Below are 22,451 nucleotides of genomic sequence, written 5' to 3' on the forward strand. Positions count from 1 at the left end.
GAACGACAGAGTTCCTCCTCGTACTCTGATATCGTTCTTTCAAACAGCCCAAATATCTCTTCAGCAGCCGCAGTTAGTCGCTGGTTGATAAAACCTCTCAGCATCTGGACTTTAGACATTTTAAACAAATGAAAAACACAGTTTGGACTCAGAGTTCCTCCAACCAGCGCTGTGTGGCCGAGTTCCGTCTATTTCCAGCTAGCAAGCTAAGCTAACTTCAGTTAGCATTCGTGGCTAACAGGAGATGAAAGGTGAAACCAAAGTTTCCACTTTAACACGTTTATCCCACTGACTGTATAAAAGAAGGTTTATCCAAACATACAGGCTCTAGTTCACTCCGGGAACACACGAACACGTTGGCGTGCTGACACAGGAAGGAAAAGCGCTTCCGGTACCACGTCTTCCCACACCTTCAAAATAAAAGTTTGTATAGAAAGAACAAAGTCCTATCTGATGAACTAAGAAGCAGAAAGAGCAGCACTCTCTTTATTTTAGACAACACAACACTGTTCATCCCAGAGGTAGTCAACATATACAAGTAAATAAATAAACGTAATAATGATAAATAAAACTTCTGTATCATCGGTCCATCAGAAAATAACACAAAAGAGGTTTTAATTGCCTTCTTATTCTTAGGTTTTTTATTGTAGTGCCATATTGATGCAGATCTTTTTGGTTTGGTTTGGAGTCTGTTCATCTCTTCTTGTGAATGTGGCATTTTCCCAATAATAAAACTAAAGACAAGAAAATCTTATTTCCACCTCAGTATCTTATATATAAAAAAAATGTATATAAAAATGTCTTTATCCTGCAATTGAATTGTTTGCCCAGTTTCCCTTCTTATACAGTGTTGACCATCCTACAACATACAGATGGTAAAACATATGATGGATTGTTTCTTCTTCACTTCACAGATAATGTAAATTCAATATCAATTCTTAATCTCTCTTCTAAACGTCTTTTTTGACAAATAATTTCTCCATAAAGCGAAGCTCAAAAGAATCTTCCCGGGGGACGAGAGTTCCAGCTTGTATATAATTCCTAATGTATGAACATTTATTCTTGGTAATGTCAACTTCTCCAAGGAATGTATGACTATTAAAGAACTGATCATTGAAACCTCAACTAACGAACCTCTGAGACGATGCAGCACGTTCCTTGGTAAAGCATCAAAAACCAGTGCAAATTCTTTTGGTGTAACTGGTAACCTGAATTCATTATATGTTAGTAACTGCCCATCTGCATTGTTTAACCAATACAATACTAACCATTGTCAACTAATTTCCCATGATATAGTATTTATTTTTACATTTAATATTTAAAAGTAGTAATCAGTTGGTGAAAGATTGTGTCTGTGAATCAGTTTTCAGGCCAGCAGAGCTTTTCAATGAAATGTGATTACTTTACAGATAATTTATCAGTTTTGAAGACAAATGTTAGCAGAAATTTAGTTCCACCCATTAAACTAAAAACATCTACTGTTACTTTCATGAACAGGTTGGACATAAACTCAGAACTCAGACAGAGAGTTGTAGTAGAATAAAAAGTATTTTACAGCAAACCAGAGAGGTAATGGGATGAATGAATGATGGCGCTGTAGGTGCGTGGCTGAAGGCGAAGGAGGATAGTGGAGCTGTTAGACTGGCCAGGAGCAAACAGGAGGCAGGCAGGTGATGATCCTGAAGCACAGGAGACACAGGTTAGCAGGCAGGTAAAGCACAAAGCAAGGCATAACCAAGCAGAGCTGCAGAGATGACTCAGACACAGAAAGCACAGAAGATGTAAGATATCTTGCATAAAAAGGAATAACAGTGGAGTCGAATATAAACTCGGTAGATGAATGAAATTGATTTTGTAAATACATAAACAAAAATTGTGGGGTCCCTGATCAACAACATCAAACAGAAACACTAAAACATTAAACCAACCACCTTATGAATGCCATTCAGCTTTTCACACGAGATATATCATATGAAGATATTGTCTGTCGCTTGATCTTAAGAAAATACATCATGACTTCACTACTGTAACATGAAGCAGCATTTGTGCACTTCCTGGACACAATTAATAACAGTGGTACTTAATGATGCGTACTGATCAAGCTCTGGCTAGAGCTGAGTATTCATTTACATTAACAATTAAGGTATGGGGCTCGAACAGTGACATAACATTCTGGCATTTAAAACAAAAACAAAACTGAGAAAGGAAACATTGGCTCTGAAACAAGTTTCAATAAAAAACAAATGACTTCATTTTATTTTGATAATTTTTGCATTCAGATGTGTTTTAAAGACAATCTTGTTAATCTGAAGTGTTATCGCCCTGTTAACAGTCACTGTGGGAGTATCTGTGTGTTTTATCTCAGCCAAACGGTATTTTGTTGAAAACATAAAAGCACCACAAGATGGCAGCAGCTACGCTTGAAGCGCCTCATTGTTCAGTGTCAGATTGTACTGGCATTATTTTGATCCTGGATCAACGTGCTGATTATTTTCTCCATGAATCAATTTATTGTTTGGTTTGTAAAAATTCTGCCGTCACAGTTACCCAGAGCCCAAAGTGACACCTTCACAACGCTTGTTGTGTCCGACCAACAGTCCAAATCTCAACGTTATTAACAAACATCAGTTATTACAATCATTCAGAGGAAAAGCTGCAAATCTTCATGAGAGAAGTTGAAACAATTAAATGTTTTTACACCAAAAATGACTTCAATCATCAAAATAGTTGGCAATTAATTTATCAAGTAAAGTAAAAGAACCTCAAATACTTGTACTTAAGTGTTTCGATTTTCTGCTAGTTAACAGTATAGTACTTTTTAAACTACCTTTATTTGACAGCTGGAGTTACATCTAATACTTTAAATACATTTTACTGATGCAGTGCTTTTACCTGTAATAAAGTTTTTTTTTTTTTGTATTGGTACTTTTCTTGTATCTGATCTGATGTAACTAGAAATCACCAGTATACAGTGAAAGGTGTGACTGCAACTTCTAAATAAATTACATTATTAATAGACTAGTTTGATTTGTTGAACTGTCTCTGCAAAACTCTACACACAAATCTCTTCTTTTATCATTGCCACACCATGTGGTCATTTAGAAAGCACTAACATTCACTCAAGTCAGAACAGGTTGAGCTCAGTTAGCTCACTTCTTCCAAGGCGGAAACACAAAGATTCATAATTGATCACAAACCAATCAGAAACGTCAACAGATGAATAAAAGGGCCCGAGTCAGTTCATTCAGTTTCAGGGAGAATAAGAGGTGGAGGAGGACTCTCTGGTCTGACCCAGACCATAACAGGATGTTGGGGCAGAATCATTTTTTGGTTATTTGGTGTATTGGACTGTACGGTACATTAAAGGTTCAGTGTGTAAGTTTTAGTGGCATCTAGTGGTGAGGGTCGCAAATTGCAACCAGCGGCTCACAGTGCATTCAGGTGCTCCTCTGGTGGTCCCATTTTACAAGTCCTTCTTCCAACTTCAGTGTGTGTTCATGTACTCTTAAGTCTGAATGTGGAATCAACATGGACGCTACTACAGAGATGTGTTGGATTATAATTATCAGAGCATATAAACAACACACAGGCATCGAGTTCACTCACAGCAAAATAACCATTCTAACCATATTACAAATTATATAGTAACAAAATACGTATATGTAATACATGATTTTGCACGAATCAAAATTCAGTATACTTTTTTATGTCCCATGTACACTTTTTACAATAAAGATTTAAGGAGGAAAAAGAGAAACTATGGTGGCCGACACGCTCTGTCTGCTCTTAAGCTAAATAATAACTGCGGTCCTCCATTTGTCCAAATTTCTCTTCTTTTATTTCTAATAAACCAGATGTCATGTTCATGTGACAACACTGAAGAAATGACACTTTGCTACAATGTAAAGTAGTGAGTGTGCAGCTTGTATAACAGTGTAAATTTGCTGTCCCCTCAAAATAACACATCACACAGCCATTAATGTCTAAACCACTGGCAACAAAAGTGAGTATACCCCTAAGTGAAAATGTCCAAATTGGACCCAAAGTGTCAATATTTTGTGTGGTCACCATTATTTTCCAGCACAGCCTTAACCCTCTTGGACATGGAGTTCAGCAGAGCTTCACTGGTTGCCACTGGAGTCCTCTTCCACTCCTCCATGATGACATCACAGAGCTGGTGGATGTTAGAGACCATGTGCTCCTCCACCTTCCATTTGAGGAGCCCCACAGATGCTCAGTAGGGTTCAGGTCTGGAGACATGCTCGGCCAGTCCGTCACCTTTACCCTCAGCTTCTTTAACGAGGCAGTGGTCGTCTTGGAGGTGTGTTTGGGGTCGTAATCATGTTGGAATACTGCCCTGCGGCCCAGTCTCCAAAGGGAGGGGATCCTGCGCTGCTTCAGTATGTCACAGTACATGTTGGCATTCATGGTTCCCTTAATGAACTGTACCTCCCCAGTGGCGCCAGCACTCATGCAGCCCCAGACCAGGACACTCCTACCACCATGATGGACTGTAGGCAAGACACACTCGTCTTTGAACTCCTCACCTGGTTGCCGCCACACACGCTTGACACCATGTCAACCGAATACGATTATGTGGGTCTCATCAGACCACAGGACATGGTTCCAGTAATCCATGTCATTAGTCTGCTTGTCTTCAGCAAACTGTTTGCGGGCTTTCTTGTGCATCATGTTTAGAAGAGTCTTCCTTCTGGGACGACAGCCATGCAGACCAGTTTGATGCAGTGGGTGGCGTACGGTCTGAGCCCTGACAGGCTGACCCCCCACCCCTTCGACCTCTGCAGCAATGCTGGCACCACTCATATGTCTATATCCCAAAGACAACCGCTGGATATGACGCTGAGCACGTGCACTCAACTTCTTGAGTCGACCATGGCGAAGCCTGTTCTGAGTGGAACCTGTCCCGTTGAACCGCTGTATGGTCTTGGCCACCGTGCTGCAGCTCAGTTTCAGGGTCCTTCAGACCTTCTAAAACTAACGAGTTAAATGACATCATGGAGGGAAATTGCTAATTGGGCCAATGTGGACATTTTCACTTAGGGATGTACTCACTTTTGATACCAGTGGTTTATACATTAAGGGGTATGTGATGTTATTTTGAGGGGACAGCAAATTTACACTGTTACACTCACTACTTTACATTGTAGCAAAGTGTCATTTCTTCAATGTTGTCACGTGAAAAGATATAATCAAATATTTACCAAAATGTGAGGGGTGTACTCACTTTTGTGAGATACTGTACATATACTGAACAAAATTATAAACGCAACACTTTTGTTTTTGCCCCCATTCATCATGAGCTGAACTCACAAAGTTGCCATCAGGTTGAGACCCCAATGAGGATGACAAGCATGCAGAGGAGCTTCCCTGAGACGGTTCCTGACAGTTTGTGCAAACATTCTTTGGTTATGGAAGCCGATTGTTGAAGCAGCTCTCCAGGCGGCTGGTCTCAGACGATCTTGGAGGTGAAGATGCTGGATGTGAAGGTCCTGGGCTGGTGTGGTTACACGTGGTCTGTGGTTGTGAGGCCGGTTGGATGTACTGCCAAATTCTCTGAAACACCTTTGGAGATGGCTTATGGTAGAGAAATGAACATTCAGGTTTAGTATGACTGTGGACTGGGGTGCAGACACTCAAGCCGAGGCAAGTTAAAGTCAAGAGTTTATTCACAAGGAACGGAGTAACTTGAAGAACTGGGAGTCAATAATCTGGCGACAAATCTCAGGAAACCCCACTTCTTAAGGCCGGCAACTGATGAGGATCCCCAGCAGGTGTGCAACTTCACCAGGTGATCAGCTTCCTGCCAAGTGTTAGACACACCCACAGATACCACAGGGGAAAAAGGGAAAACCCCCAAGAGTCACAGCACCAACTGTGACCCAACAGCTCTGTTGGACATTCCTGCAGTCAGCATGCCAATTGCACACTCCCTCAAAACTTGCGACATCTGTGGCATTGTGCTGTGTGATGGAACAGCACGTTTTCAAGTGGCCTTTTATTGTGGCCAGCCTAAGGCACATCTGTGCAAAGCCCATGCTGTCTGATCAGCATCTTGATATGCCACACCTGTGAGGTGGATGGATTATCTCAGCAAAGGAGAGGTGCTCACTAACACAGATTTGTGAACAATATTTGAGAGAAATAGGCCTTTTGTGTACATAGTCTCATTATGATTGTCTGTTTTGTGAGTTTGATGACTGGCCAGTTAATGATTGGAAGCAGGCCACAGTGCACTGTATAGATTGGCGACTGACTGATTGGCTTCATTATGATGGGATAGCTGCTAGTTGTGTTATAACGTATCTTCAGTCAGTCATATTACATAATTACTAGTGAATTCATTGTTTATTGTATTGTGATGTGTGAGTGAGATGGCAGTACTTGGTTTATTGAACTGGTCAGGCATACTTGCTGCCTGCTAAGCTGGACTTGTCATCAACTTTTCACCAATGTGTATGTGATTTGATATGCCAGCTTGGCCTTGGCTAGAAGTGAAAATAGCCTAATTAACGTGGGCTTTAGCATCATTTGTGTGTCTGTGCGTTTGACGGAGTCTGTCTGCTGGGGCGAAGGGTCCATCAGGTGCCTGTGGTTTAAGTGTCAATAACTTTGTTTTTGAAAGTGTGTGTGTTAGGGATGGGAGGAGGGCCCTTCGGAGCTTCAATGCCCAGAGGGCCCCTGGGGGTACTAAACCGGCCTTGGGTTTAGGTAACATAAAAAACGTTTAAAACACATTTTTAAACAATGAACACATTTAATATCAAACATGGTGCCAGGAAAATGTTGCTGAACAAAGCTTTTAGCTGATCAACGTTGATCTCACCCACACACATGCTTTTGACACTGTGGAGCCGAGTGAATATTTTACCACAAACACTGGATCTAAATGGTTTCTCACATATGGACTTTAGAGTGTTGTCGAAGAATTCCCTTACGTATGAATCTTTCACCACAAATTGAGCAACTAAATGGTTTCTCCCCTGTGTGCACTTTGGAGTGTTGTCTCAGAGTTCCCTTTTGTGTGAATCTTTTTCCACAAACTGAGCAACTAAATGGTTTCTCACCTGTGTGGACTGGAGAGTGTCGTCCCAGATGTGCCTTTTGTGTGAATCTTTTACCACAAATTGAGCAACTAAATGGTTTCTCCCCTGTGTGGACTTCAGAGTGTCGTCTCAGAGTTCCCTTCTGTGTGAATCTTTTACCACAAACTGAACAGCTAAATGGTTTCTCCCCTGTGTGGACTTTAAAGTGTCGTCTCAGATTTCCCTTTTCTGTGAATCTTTTACCACAAACTGAGCAACTAAATGGTCTCTCCCCTGTGTGGACTTTAGAGTGTAGTCCCAGATGTGCCTTTTGTATGAATCTCTTACCACAAACTAAGCAGCTAAACGGTTTCTCTCCTGTGTGGACTTTTGAGTGTTGTCTCAGAGTTCCCTTTTCTGTGAATCTTTTACCACAAACTGAGCAACTAAATGGTTTCTCCCCTGTGTGGACTGTAGAGTGTAGCCGCAGATGTGCCTTTCGTGTGAATCTTTTACCACAAACTGCGCAACTAAATGGTCTCTCCCCTGTGTGGACTGTAGAGTGTCGTCTCAGAGTTCCCTTTTGTGTGAATCTTTTACCACAAACTGAACAGCTAAATGGTTTCTCCCCTGTGTGGACTTTGGAGTGTTGTCTCAGAGTTCCCTTTTCTGTGAATCTTTTACCACAAACTGAGCAGCTAAATGGTTTCTCCCCTGTGTGGACTGTAGAGTGTTGTCTCAGATGTGCCTTTCGTGTGAATCTTTTACCACAAACTGAGCAACTAAATGGTTTCTCCCCTGTGTGGACTTTAGAGTGTTGTCTCAGATGTGTCTTTCGTGTGAATCTTTTACCACAAACTGAGCAAATAAATGGTTTCACTCCTGTTTGGGTTCCGTTGTGGTTCTGCAGATGTTCCTTGTGGCCAAATCTTGCAGCACATTCAGAGGAGCTAACAGATGTTTCTCCAGTGTTACATTCCTGATCACTTACAGGTACTTCATTGTTTTGCAGAGGGTTTAAACCTGGCTGAGGTTCCCTGGTCTCCTCCCAATCACAACTGTCATCAGTCTCAGATTCAGAGGAGAGTGAAGTCTGGTCATCAGTACCTGGTTGTAAAGGACTGTCTGGATTAAAGTTCCTTGCTGGTTCTGGTCCTTCAGTTTGGCTTTGATGAAGCTTTGAGGACTGAGGTTTCTCTTCACCATCTTCTTCAGTCTTCACAGGGACAGGAGTGAATGGGAACTTGGTGATATCAGCCTCCTCCAGTCCTGGAAGCTGCTCGCCCTCCTGACTGGTCCAGAGTTCCTCCTGTTCCTCTTTAACGCGTGGCATCTCTGGTGGGTCCTCCTGGTCCAGCTTGGGGCTCCACAGCAGCTGGTGCTCAGGGAGAACCTCTTCTTTACTCACCAGCAGCTGCTGGACATCTGTGGATAATAAAATGCATGCACATGTTAGGAATTAATATTTTTATTTAATATTAATACATACTGACTGCATGAAGATACTGAGGGCAAATTCTGTAATGATTAGGCCTTGCCTCCCTCTGCTTCCTAGTGTTCTTCCTGTGTTTCCCTCCCCTGCTGTCTCTGTCTGTCTTGTTTGTCAGTTGCTCTGTGTGTGTGTTCATGGGCGTGTCCGATCCTGGCTCCTCTCCACCTGCAGCGTCTCACACCTGTGGTTCATCCAAGGTACATCTTGTGGCTACTAAGAGGGAGAGCTGTAGCCTGGGCTGAAGCCATCAATGTAAACATCCCCATAACCACCCTGTCTCTGATACAGTTCGAATCCATCCTCCATGAGGTTTTTGAGCACCCCAACCACAGTGGTGACGCTTCTAGGCGGCTGTTAGAACTCCAGCAGGGAGCCCGTTCTGTGGCGGACTATTTGGTGGAGTTTAGAACTCTGGCTGCTGACGCGGACTGGAACGATGCCGCATTACAGGGTGTGTTTAGGAAGGGGCTGAATGAAAGGATAAAGGTTGAACTAGCTTCACGTGACGACCCTACTAGCCTGAATTCCTTAATTTCTCTGTCCATTCGGCTAGACAACCGCCTGCACGAACGACATAGGGAACGATCTAATCCTTATTTCTGCCTCGATGCCCTCTCACTGCCGTCTCCCCCGAGTTTTCAGCTCCTGTGCCCAGGCCTACATCCAGTTCCGATCCTGATCCCATGCAGCTGGGTTGATCCCACCTGACACCTGAGGAACGTATCCGCCGGCTAAGCTCGGGTGAGTGCCTCTATTGCGAGAAAAGAGGTCACTTCATTGCCACATGCCCATTCCAGCGGTCCGGCTCCTTAGTAGGTGTGGGCATACTGAAGAGCCAGAACCCTACTCCCACCAACCATCCCCTTCATCTCCAAATCCCGGCCACCTTGTTTACACCTCAGCTCACTCTGCCTCTCCAGGCCCTGATTGATTCTGGCGCTGAGGGGAACTTTATCGATAAAAATCTAGCCATTCAGTCTGGTTTCACATTAGAGCCACTTCCCGAGCCCTGTACAGCCCGGGCCTTAGATGGTCATATCCTAGCCTATGTCACCCAGTCCACAGAGCCCCTCAAGCTAGTTCTGTCAGGTAATCACAACGAATGCATCTCTTTCAAACTAATCTCCACACCTCAGACTCCAATCATTTTAGGTTACCCTTGGTTAAAACTTCATAACCGTCATCATGGGTTGGAGTCCTCACTGTCTGTCCACTTGTCTGCAATCCGCTCTACCATCTGCAGAGGGCGCTGACTCCCCATCCAACTCTGAGCCTCCAGACTTGTTCAATGTTCCCAGCAAATATCATGACCTAAAAAGTCTTTAGCAAAGATCTAGCATTGTCACTCCCGCCTCACAGACCCTATGACTGTGAGATTAAACTTCTTCCTGATGCCCCACTTCCGTCCAGTAGACTCTACAATCTATCACGTCCTGAAAGAGAGGCCATGGAAGTCCACATCAGAGATTCCCTGAAAGCAGGTTTAATTCGTCCTCCCTCGTCCCCCGTTGGTGCTGGTATCTTTTTTGTGGAAAAGAAAGATAAATCTCTCCGTGACGTGAAGGCCATCCAGGATTTAAGAAAAGGGTGCAAAATTTCTGACAGCCGCTTAGTTCAGGAGGAAGATGATGAAGAAAGAAGAAATGCTCAAACAATTGCTGACAGCTCTTCCTTCACACACAAGTTCAAGACAGTCTTGGAGAAGGTAAAGGGAGAGCTTGGAAAGGATGACAACACCTCACAAGAAGAGGAAAATCCATCCTTCTCGCTATGCACTCTTGGTGTCCTTTTTGAGAACTACCCGGGCATTTTCCCCCTTTGGAGTGGTTTGCTGTTGGGGAATTTGAAAGGAAATGCTCAGGAGGAAGAGCGGTTTTCCCGTAAGGTCAGCGGTTCAATCCCCGGCTTCTCCAGGCTGCATATCGAAGTGTACTTGGGCAAGATACTGAACCCCGAATAGCCTCTGGTGGCTGTTCCACCAGTGTATGAATGTGTATGAATGTTAGTTTCTATTTGAGCACTTAGGTTCAGTGTATGCATGTGTGTGAATGTGATGTAGTGTAAAAGCGCTTTGAGTGGTCACAAAGATTAGAAAGGCGCTACACAAATACGGAGCATTTACTTTACCTTCGGCCCACATAAAACAAGGGACACAAAATGCCATGTGGATAGGTGGTTTGGAATTGTAAAACATTCATTCTGAAAAAGCAGAAGTGAATGAGGCCAGGGACATTTGTCAGGAAAATGTATGGCTCTCTACAAGGGAGATACAGAGAACACATCATGTCTCATAACTTCCCTTGGTGCACCAATAGACATCACTCAATCACAGGAGGGTTGGGCAAAGAGAGATGGAACAAAGCCTCACAGTGCTAGCTCCAAATTTTACACTGCTCAAAAAAAAACTGAAAAAGATCTTCAGAAGAGCACACATGAGAAGAACAGCAGCAATGTCAAGCAACTGTCAAGAGTAAGTACTAAGGTACTACTATTCTTTAAATACAGTATATGTATGCTCTAAACTGATTTAATCAGTCATTGTAATTTGTAGAACCATGAACCACTAAGAACTTAAAAACTTGCTTAGAAAATCCCCAAACACAACCACTTTACTTATGTCAGAAATATGTATTATTACAGAATGAGGTGGGCTACTTCATTGACAGCTTTCTGTACCCGGACAGGAGAATTGTCAGTCATAGTATTGACAACAAAAAGTTTGCAAAAACTGATGAGTTTTACCGCTTATATCTTTAAAGGTTGATGCCCTTAGGACATGCAAACCAACAGAAGTTGCTGTGGCTGAACAGAAGCTGGAATTTGCCCTGCGGCACAGAGAATTTCTGAGTTTGAGGCCTGATGAACTTACCATAGGCGAGGAAGGTTTCTCATTTAAATTACTGTTTTACCAGATAGTTGATTTCAATAGAATGTGTTTATGCATTAATCCTAATTAAACAAGATTATGTGGGCATGTCATGAGTTTTGCTGCATAAAGTATGTCCAAGTAGTTTGTCAGTCTAGAAGGTCTGGAGTGTCACCTCGGGAAAAAAAACTGTCTGTCTTCACAGAAGTGTTGCATAAGTGATCCATTCTCAAAGATGTCAGTGATGTGATGTGGTCTTAGGTAAGTAGGTCTTACCTCAACAGTCTAAGTCTGACCTAATAGTCACGCCAGTTGCACCATCTAGGCTTAAGACTGCTTCTCACTAAGACCAGGCATAAATCATAGAGCTGTCACTAGATCACTGAAAACGATATAAATAGGCTAGGCCTATAAACAAACTCGCCAAAAGTGACACGTTTAGGTTTTACAGTAATCATTAACTAGGGCTATTTTTTCTAGGTTTCATTGTCTTCATAGGGAGAGGTGGATGCACCCTGAGCGATTCTGCACCGTAATAGCAGCGTGCACATCATCCACAACATCTGTGTCACTGAGAAGATCCCTCTCCCTAGGCAACACCATCATCTTGTGCCGGAGGAAGGTGTCGACCCTGTGGACCATACAGGGCATGAAGATGTCTGTGGACGACTAGTCCGTACACACATTATTAATGCTTATAAATGTAAACTATTGCTTCACTTAAAATAATTCTGCTAATTGTTTGCTGGTAGTAAACTATTAATAAATAAGTCATAAGGAAAGACTAGCATAATAAACATTTTTTATCATGCACATGCCATTAGGCTTAATTATAGAATTACAAAGAACCGCTCATTCTCTTCAGAAATAGGCGAAGAAGACCTATTTATCTATTGTTGGAGCAACTGTATTTCTAACGCTATTTTTTGTTTTTCCAAGTTCCAGCTTTTCGTGTTTGGTCGGTAATTTCTTTGTTTCAGCCTCCACTCTAACAATTTCTTTCTCAAGAAGCATCTGCTGCAGATCATCCAGCCTTCTCCTCTGTTTCACCGGCGGTGCACTGCTGCTGCCTTCATAGGAACTTTGTGGAGTGACTGGGGCTTCTATCGAGTCTGAAAATATAGAGAATCTGTCACAGGCCTGCTGTTATCCGTCAACTTCTAAGAATGAACTGTTACTGTATTCTAACAGTCACCTTCCAACTTCAAACAAACAGTCCCCCTGCAGTTCAGGTCAGTGGAGGATGCTGTCAACTTGGGTCTGCATCACATCCTGCAACACCTCGACTCTCCAGGGACATATGCAAGGATCCTGTTCGTGGACTTCAGCTCGGCGTTCAACACCATAATCCCGAACATCCTCAGCACCAAACTCACCCAGCTCACTGTGTCAGCCTCCACCTGTCAGTGGATCACAAACTTCCTGACTGACAGGAGTCAGCAGGTGAGGCTGAGGAACATCAAATTCAGCACCCGGACTATTAGCACTGGCGCCCCCCAGGGGTGTGTGCTCTCCCCTCTGCTCTTCTCCCTCTACACCAACATCTGCACCTCAGGAGACCCATCTGTCAAACTCCTGAAGTTCGGTGACAACACAACGGTCATCGGCCTCATCCGGAGGCCAATTGGTGCCAACCTGCACTCCATACATTTCCAGAGTCAGGAAACGGGCAGGAAACATCACTGCAGATCCATCTCACCCCGGACACAACCTGTTCCAGCTTCTCCCCTCTGTTAGGCGCTACAGAGCACTGTACGCCAAAACCAACAGACACATTAACAGTTTCTTCCCAACAGCCATCACTCTGATAAACAGCTGATTCTGACTCAGTGTCAGAACAATTCTTGTGCACCCACCTAGTTCAAGTTCATAACACTTATTTATTCCAGCATCCTTTGCACTATGCTCCATCGCACTGTGTACATGTATGCATGCATGTGTACCTGCATATCACGTCCACCTCCGACATGTACATAAATAATGATTATAATTTTACTCCTGCATCCTTTGCACTCTGCTCACTGCACTATTTGTCAATATGTCTATATTGTTTTTGTTTCTGCTTACAGTGTGTGTATTTGTGTTCTCTATACTGTAGGCTGTGTCGGATTTTATTATTGTGTTATTGTATTATTATTGTATGAATTAGCACATCATGAGCTTCACAATTCACACTCTCGCTTGAGTGTTTGACATCCATCTGTGGAGAGACAGCAGTTCCCACACCGACCAGACCAGTAAACGCCGGGGAATTCTCTCTGACAGTATCCCCAATTATTTCACTGTACGCTGAAGTTTTTGGGGGGAGGACCCCTGCCGGTCAGATGTTTTGGTGAAAAACAGTGGAAGATAGTTCACAAATGCTGCAGCTGTTGTGTGAATCTGCTTCCACCAATTATAAAAACAAGTTAATTAAGCTAAAACGATAAATGTTTCACAACGACACTCGTTTTGTTTTATAAATCCAGCGCACCCCTTTCCTTCACAGCTGAGGCTCTCGTCCCTCCCTAAAAGGTGTGTTCAGTGTTGCTGTACCTGATCGTAAAATATCCAAGGTGCCTGCGTCTTCTAACGCCATAGCGATTTATAGTTTTCTCACCGCTGGTTTCTGTCACTGCATCTCCAGACAAAACACTAGTTTTATTTCAGCGTCCTGTAACGTAACTTTGTCAACTTGAGTAGTTCACCTACTCTGCTCCCCTCCGTACACACATACACACAGAACTGCTGCTGTGGTCCTCTTGTACTGTAAATGCTGCTTAATGTTAATAATGTTGGATTATTGTCTCTTATTTCATGGGCTATATGAGATTTTGGAGTAATGCATATATGATAGTTCTACAGTGAAGTTACTGAATTTGATTGAATTTTCCCCCAAATTATGCAAAACAATATTTCTACAAACTAAGTGTTGTAGTATCTCAAGCAGGACATCAATGATTTTGCGGGGTGATTTTGGAGACAATACAGCCTTTAACAGTGTAGTTATTGAATATTAAAAATAGGCCTACCTAATATTAGCTATGCAAAAGTATTATTTCCCGACACTAAGTGTTGTAGTATAACCAGCAGTATTTCATGAATGTGTAAGGTGATTTTGGGGGCACTAGATTGTGTAAGTGTGAAGTTATTGAATATTTCTGCAGTATGTATTTTCAGTGTTGCAATTTGTAGACGGTCCCTGCGCTCTCGTCTCAGCAGGCTGCACGTAGAGACCAACGTTATTTGTGCCGCTCGTAGGACGACTTATTTAGGTGAAAGTGTCCTTGTAGCTTGTTGTCTACTTAACTACGACAGTAAAGAGGCGTTGATTGTGTTTTAAACACGTTCTGCTTACGACTTATTGATCCCGGAAGTTCGAATCTATGAATATATCTTTCAGCTTAGAGTAGCAGCATGTTTGCAGTAAAGAGGACAAACCTGCTCTGTGTAACCGGACTTCAGGCTGGAAAACAGCGTCCAGTAGTTTCCTGTGTCTCTGGTTCTCCTCTTTGGAACGACAGAGTTCCTCCTCAATAAAACCTCTCAGCATCTGGACTTTAGACATTTTAAACAAATGAAAAACACAGTTTGGACTCAGAGTTCCTCCAACCAGCGCTGTGTGGCCGAGTTCCGTCTATTTCCAGCTAGCAAGCTAAGCTAACTTCAGTTAGCATTCGTGGCTAACAGGAGATGAGTCTGAAGCGAAAACAAAGTTTCCACTTTAACACGTTTATCCCACTGACTGTATAAAAGAAGGTTTATCCAAACATACAGGCTCTAGTTCACTCCGGGAACACACGAACACGTTGGCGTGCTGACAAAGGAAGGAAAAGCGCTTCCGGTACCACGTCTTCCCACACCTTCAAAATAAAAGTTTGTGAAGAAAGAACAAAGTCCTATCTGATGAACTAAGCAGAAAGAGCAGCACTCTCTTTATTTTAGACAACACAACACTGTTCATCCCAGAGGTAGTCAACATATACAAGTAAATAAATAAACTAAATAATAAAAAATAAATATGTATATAAAATAAAAATGATGTATCATCGGTCCAGAGTCAGTTCATTCAGTTTTAGAACAATGGATCCAGAGAGAAGTGAAGGAAGAGGTCCAAGACATCTGAGAGGAGGACGAGGAAGTGCAGTAGGTAGAGGACGAGTTTCTCTGGCCTGTCCTAGACCAAAAACGGGATGCTGGGGAAGAATAATTTTGTTGCCAGCGGTTTAGACATTAATGGCTGTGTGATGTGTTATTTTGAGGGGACAGCAAATTTACACTGTTATACAAGCTGAACACTCACTACTTTACATTGTAGCAAAGTGTCATTTCCTCAGTGTTGTCACATGAAAAGCTAAAAAATTTACTAAAATGTGAGGAGTGTACTCACTTTTGTACGATACTGTACTACATCCACTCCAGCAAACAGCAGATTAGGATGAATTAGATTTTTACATTTTCCATAACAATGGTACCATAAGAGAGCAACTGAAAATGCTACAGTATCTTAATTGCAGCATTATTAATGCCCTAACACTGCTTATGGTGTGTTCACATAGAAATTACAATAAACAGATCGAAAGGATTCCAAAATAACTACATCGTAGTGCTGATTAGTAAAATATCTGAATTCATTCTTTGTCAGGTCTGTCCGCAACACGACAAGAAAACATTTAAAATGCTTATTTTCTTAAGTTCAGGTCGATCGGGGCTATGCTAACTTGTATCATAGTAAAGTACAACCGATATCTGCAAACGATTCAAAGACACATATTTTCAAAACTTAGCAGGTTCAACTTCCTTATTTTTCTTTGTCCGCTCTGTGTAAATATAAAGTAACACAATAGACAGGGTTTCTGCAGGGTTCACCTTGTCAAATTTAAAACTTTTTAAGACCACTTTATGAAATTTAAGACCTATATCACAACGTCAAAAAAAGAAACATACAGACAAGCAGAGTAAATAAATGTATTCAAATTAGAGTTAGGTGATTCCTACAAATCTGGCATTGGATGATGTCAACAATGAAACACCGGGATGGACGATGACATTGATAAGCTACGTAATTAACAAGCTGGCCTGCCGTGCGCCTGCTGCCGTGAAAAAGGATCACAGGTGGAAATATCCAGAAAAATGACGAGTTCTGTGAGTGAGTGCAGGAAGAAGAGAAGTTGAGGCAGGTGCAAAGCAGGTACATTTACAAATAAGAAGTTTGCTTCATTCACCCTGGTCGGTGTTTACATCTCGCCGCATGCCAACGTTCAGGACGCACAGAGCATGCTGGCCAACCGGATACTGTGTGTGAAGCAGACAAACCCGCACTCCCTTGTTATTGTTCTCGGTGACTTTAACAAAGGAAATCTCAGCCAAGAACTCCCAAAATACAGACAGTTTCCAAGTGTCCAACCAGAGAGGGGAACACTTTGGATCACTGCTACACCACAGTTAGCAGTGCCTATCACGCCGTCACACGCGCTCCACTGGGTCACTGACCACGTCCATCTGATTCCTGCTTACAGGCAAAAACTAAAGCTCTGTAAAACTGTAGTGAGGACATCAAAGAAGTGGACTAGTAAAGCTATTGAGGACCTCCAGGCATGTTTGGACTGCAGTGACTGGGATGTTTTCAAGAAGGCTACCAACAATCTGGATGAGTTTACAGAGGCTGTGACGTCCTACATTAGCTTCTGTGAGGACCGCTGCATTCCAACACGGACCAGGGTGAGTTATAACAATGACAAACCCTGGTTCACAGCTAAACTCAGACAGCTAAGGTTGGAAAAGGAGGAGGCATTTAGGAGTGCTGACAGGGCCGGGTGCAGGGCGTTAAAGTACAGGTTTAGCAAGGAGGTGTGAGAAGATAAACAAATGTACGCAGAGAGACTAAAGAACCAGTTCTCTGCAAACAACGCCACTTCTGTCTGGAGGGGGTTCAGACAGATCACAAACTATAAACCCAAAGTCCCCCACTCCATAACGATTCTCGCCTGGCAAATGAGCTGAACCAGTTCTACCTCCGCTTTGAGAGTCAAATCAGACACCATCCCCCGTGACTTCTCCACTCAGCTTCAGCCTCAGTCCACCACTTCTTCGCCCCCCTCCTCAGAGCTGGTCAGCTTCACCCCCTCCCCTCCTCTCTCCATCACAGAGAGGGAAGTCAACGGTCTTTTCAGGAGGCAGAAAACCTGCAAAGCAGCTGGGCCGGACTCTGTCCTGGGAAGAGTAAAGTCTGGCCATGAGTATCTGGTTGTAAAGGACTATCCGGGTTAAAGTTCCTGGATGGTTCTGGTCCTCCACAGTCCTCTCCATCATCTTCTGTTTTCAAATGCTCTGCATCTCTGTTCTCTTCAGTTTGGCTTTGATTAAGCTGTGAGGACTGAGGTTTCTCTTCATCATCTTCTTCACTCTTCACAGAGACAGGAGTGAATGAGAACTTGGTGATATCAGCCTCCTCCAGTCCTGGAAGCTGCTCTCCCTCCTGACTGGTCCAGAGCTCCTCCTGTTCCTCTTTAATGTGTGGCGGCTCTGGTGGGTCCTCCTGGTCCAGCCTGGGGCTCCACTGCTGCTGCTCAGGGGGAACCTCTTCTTTACTCAACAGCAACTTCTCCCCCCCCTCCTCAGAGCTGGTCAGCTCCACCCCCTCCCCTCCCCTCCCCATCACAGAGAGGGAAGTCAACGATCTTTTCAGGAGGCAGAAACCCCGCAAAGCAGCTGGGCCCGACTCTATCTCCCCATCCACCCTGAAGCACTGTGCTGATCAGCTGTCTCCGGTGTTCACAGACATTTTTAACACCTCACTGGAGACGAGACATGCCAAATGCCATCCTGCTTCAAAACCTCCACCATCATCCCTGTCCCCAAGAAACCAAGGACCACAGGACTAAACGACTACAGACCGGTCGCCCTGACCTCTGTGGTTATGAAGTCCTTTGAACGCCTTGTGTTGTCCCACCTAAAATCCATTACAGACCCACTCCTGGACCCCCTGCAGTTCGCCTACAGAGCCAACAGGTCTGTGGATGATGGAGTAAACATGGCCCTTCACTTCATCCTCCAGCACCTGGACTCCCCTTTTCTGAAAATTCTGCAATTAGATTAATCGTGCAGCCCTAAATTTTGAAATTTTTGACTTTTAAGGAAAATGAGGCTGAACACCGCTTTTAGCCGATCAACGTTCAAGAAGCAGCTTAATTTTTTACCGTTTGCGTATCTTTTGACACTGTGGAGCCGAGTAAATATTTTACCACAAACACTGGAACTAAATGGTTTTTCCCGTGTGGAGTATAGAGTGTCGTCTTAGATGTCCCTTTTCTTTGAATCTTTTACCACAAACTGAGCAGCTAAATGGTCTCTCCCCTGTGTGGACTGTAGAGTGTCGTCTCAGAGTTCCCTTTTCTGTGAATCGTTTACCACAAACTGAGCAGCTAAATGGTTTCTCCCCTGTGTGGACTGTAGAGTGTAATCTCAGATGTCCCTTTTGTGTGAATCTTTTACCACAAACTGAGCAGCTAAATGGTTTCTCCCCTGTGTGGACTGTAGAGTGTCGTATCAGATGTGCCTTTTCTTTGAATCCTTTACCACAAACTGAGCAGCTAAATGGTTTCTCCCCTGTGTGGACTGTAGAGTGTCGTCTCAGATGTGCCTTTTCTTTGAATCTTTTACCACAAACTGAGCAGCTAAATGGTTTCTCCCCTGTGTGGACTTTAGAGTGTTGTCTCAGATATGCCTTTCGTGTGAATCTTTTACCACAAACTGAGCAACTAAATGGTTTCACACCTGTTTGGGTTCCATTGTGGTTCTGCAGATGTCCCTTGTTACCAAATCTTGCAGCACATTCAGAGGAGCTAACTGATGTTTCTCCAGTGTTACATTCCTGATCACTTACAGGTACTTCATTGTTTTGCAGAGGGTTTAAACCTGGCTGAGGTTCCCTGGTCTCCTCCCAATCACAACTATCATCAGTCTCAGGTCCTGGGGAGAGTGAAGTGTTGTCATGAGTATATAGTTGTAAAGGACTATCTTGATTAAAGTTCCTGGCTGGTTCTGGCCCTCCACAGTCCTCTCCAGCTGTTTCTGTTTCCAAATGCTCTGCATCGATGTCCTCTTCAGTTTGGCTTTGATGAAGCTGTGAGGACTGAGGTTTCTCTTCACCATCTTCTTCACTCTTCACAGGGACAGGAGTGAATGGGAACTTGGTGATCTCAGCCTCCTCCAGTCCTGGAAGCTGCTCTCCCTCCTGACTGTTCCAGCGCTCCTCCTGTTCGCCTTTAATGTGTGGCAGCTCTGGTGGGTCCTCCTGGTCCAGCCTGGGGCTCCACTGCTGCTGCTCAGGGAGAACCTCTTCTTTACTCACCAGCAGTTGCTGGACGTCTGTGGAGAATAATGAAATACAGGCACATTTTTAATAACCTTTAATTTCCTGTTAACACTTAAACCACTGATATCACTAAAGATGGGGAGAAACATTGCACATTTCAGTGTTTCTCCTACCCTTGTTTTGGGAGGGGAGGCTCTCCCCCCCTAAAACAACCTGTTTTTTGTCGTTAAATAAATATTTAGTCAGACTTTCTAAACAAGGAGGCGCATGGCCCACGTGAGTGTAGCCTCATCAGACCCACTTATACCGCGTGTTCAGCAGCATATGGAGGCTGTCAAGTTATCACCTACTTAATAGGGGACAATTCACAATACAAGTACTGGAACAATGCATTTATTTTGATTTGTCCCTCTTAAGTAGAACTATAATAGCCTGTTAGCACATCCTACTGTTGCAATAGCCTACATTTATTGTCAGTTGTCCTCATAAATAGTTGCACATGGATGTGAATATATAGTATTTTCATGATACATCAAATTACTTTATATTTTTTCAATTTGTAATATTTTCTTATTGAATTGTTTAAATTTTATTCACCACAATGATTACATTGGTCTCATCACCCCAATATCTGAATGTAGCATAACAAACAAAGGGGGGGGGGGTGGGTATGGGGGTCCTACTCCCAAAAAACTGTGTTTTCCAATAAATAAATTTATATATAATTTTGTGTAATTGTGGACCATTATTATTTTCCATATCTGTACAAAACGTTGGAAAAGCTAGAGCAGATTATAAATAAACAACAACCAAAAAGCTAAACTTGCTAAAGAAGTCTTCTGGAGAGGATCTATAATCATCAGATCTGGGAAAAGCCATCTTTGTTTTGATGCTCTCCACAATGCTTTTACATTCATGGCACAGCCCCCGAGCTGTTTCATGCCTTACTGCCTTATAGCATGGTTAATGTAATCATCTCTGTCCTCAATATCTCATCCTGTATGTTTTATACAAGCACGGCTAACGCTAGCTTGGCATTAGCCAAATGTTAAAAACAAGCTAAACAAGCTGTCTGTCTGGAGCACAGACTGGTCTGTAGTCTTAAAAACTCAGCTGCTGGCGGAGACAAACCAGGCCTGGTTTGCCGCTCCTCCTTCAACCTGTTAACATTACCTGCAGCCAGCGAGAGAAGAGGAGGGACTGATACAGACTGATGTTATTCTTTCTAAACGTCACTCACTTCTGTGAAGTCAGATAAATTTATTGAGTAACATTGCTGTTGTAAACATTAATATTGCTGATCTAGAAACAACATTTAGCTGTATTTATAAAAATTAACGATCCCCATCCCTAGTCAAAGGCAGCTGATAAGTCAAGCAGGATAAGAACTGAGGACTGGGCTGCAGCTTCAGCTGACCTTAGGGCTTCTGTTACAGACAGAAGAGCAGTTTCAATAGAGTGGCCAATCTTAAAACCAGACTGATGTGGATCTTGGAGGTCATTCTGTGAGAGGAATTCTGAGACTTGCACAGGTAAACTAACATTACTGCAAAGCATGTGGAATATATTGTGATTTTGTGCTTAAATTAGAGACAGGCACTGTTTGCTTCGTAATGTTCAATTTAGAGTTATCGGCATTTTCCCTGAGACTCAGGTACACAGCTTCTTCAGTCTACAGCTTATTGACCCACATATTGGCAACATTTATGCAATATTACGAAAGAGGACAACAACACAGAGGAAGACCCATTCACTACAGTAACTTACTTGGGAACTTGGTGATATCAGCCTCCTCCAGTCCTGGAAGCTGCTCTCCCTCTTGACTGGTCCAGAGCTCCTCCTGTTCCTCTTTAATGTGCGACGGCTCTGGTGGGTCCTCCTGGTCCAGCCTGGGGCTCCACTGCTGCTGCTCAGGGGGAACCTCTTTTTTACTCACCAGCAGCTGCTGGATGTCTGTGGAGAATAATGAAAAACATGTTCTATGTTTATGTCTGTGTTTTACCTGGAGATAGGGGTGGGTGATATTATGATACTTGATTGTGAACGATTAAAATGTCTCCATGATCTGCCTTTTCAGAGAGATCTTTACTATCATGCTACTGTGCACAATCAGTTTTAGTTCTATGGTTCATACACACAGTTGACAGCTCTCTCAACATCGCAAGTCAGCTGCATCGCTGCCTGCGTCCTCTGCTGTCTACAAAGGAAACACTGTAACTGTTGGGCCTCATAAAATTAACATTAAAGTTCCCAGTGCCCCCCGGCTGCTCTGCCTCAACTCTCTGGGATTTACGGAGGTTGCTGAGGAACAGAAAGTGTCACTTTGACCACGGGAAGCTAGCTGTTGTTATATAATTAGCTCTGTTAGCCTAGTAATCATCTGTCTCATCCCCGAATGTGAGCTCGTAGCACCTGGTGAGTGTATTGTGTTTAACGTGACACTTCTAGCCAAGCAATGGTGATTTTCAGGCCAGGATAACGTCAGAGAGCAGCACCCCAGAACCGGAGCCGAACTAGCAGTCAAAAAAACTGCGCTCAGCAGCCTCCCAGTGAACACGGCAGGAACAGGACCGAACACAGAGACCAACGGGGAATATAGTACCGAGGTGATTTACAGAGTTTCTTGATGAACAGATACATTTACTTACGTTTTGCTAAAACCAGTGTTTCCCATTAATTAACGAGACTATGGCGGCCCGCCACAGTCTAATTTGCGCCGCCATAGTCTGAACCAAAAATATTTTTACACCTCAA

General features: G+C 43.3%; 1 protein-coding gene across 2 annotated transcripts in view; it reads right to left on the bottom strand.

Annotated features, from left to right (window-relative positions):
- Positions 1 to 6,755: 6,755 nt before the first annotated feature.
- LOC123976543 (zinc finger protein 436-like) overlaps positions 6,756 to 22,451 on the bottom strand; it is a 161,196-nt gene continuing 145,500 nt past the window's right edge. Inside the window, exons 3-4 of one of the 2 annotated variants that reach the window (XM_046058793.1) lie at positions 19,157 to 19,750; positions 6,756 to 8,468 (exon numbers count right to left, since the gene is read on the bottom strand). In XM_046058793.1, the coding sequence (XP_045914749.1) occupies positions 6,916 to 8,468; positions 19,157 to 19,750 (2,147 nt within the window). In that variant the 3' untranslated portion in view covers positions 6,756 to 6,915. Of the gene's footprint in view, positions 8,469 to 15,302; positions 15,577 to 19,156; positions 19,751 to 22,451 lie in introns of those variants that run through there. The other variant, XM_046058795.1, reaches the window with a different exon arrangement.

Source organism: Micropterus dolomieu, linkage group LG09, assembly GCF_021292245.1.
Source record: "Micropterus dolomieu isolate WLL.071019.BEF.003 ecotype Adirondacks linkage group LG09, ASM2129224v1, whole genome shotgun sequence".
NCBI lineage: Eukaryota > Metazoa > Chordata > Actinopteri > Centrarchiformes > Centrarchidae > Micropterus > Micropterus dolomieu.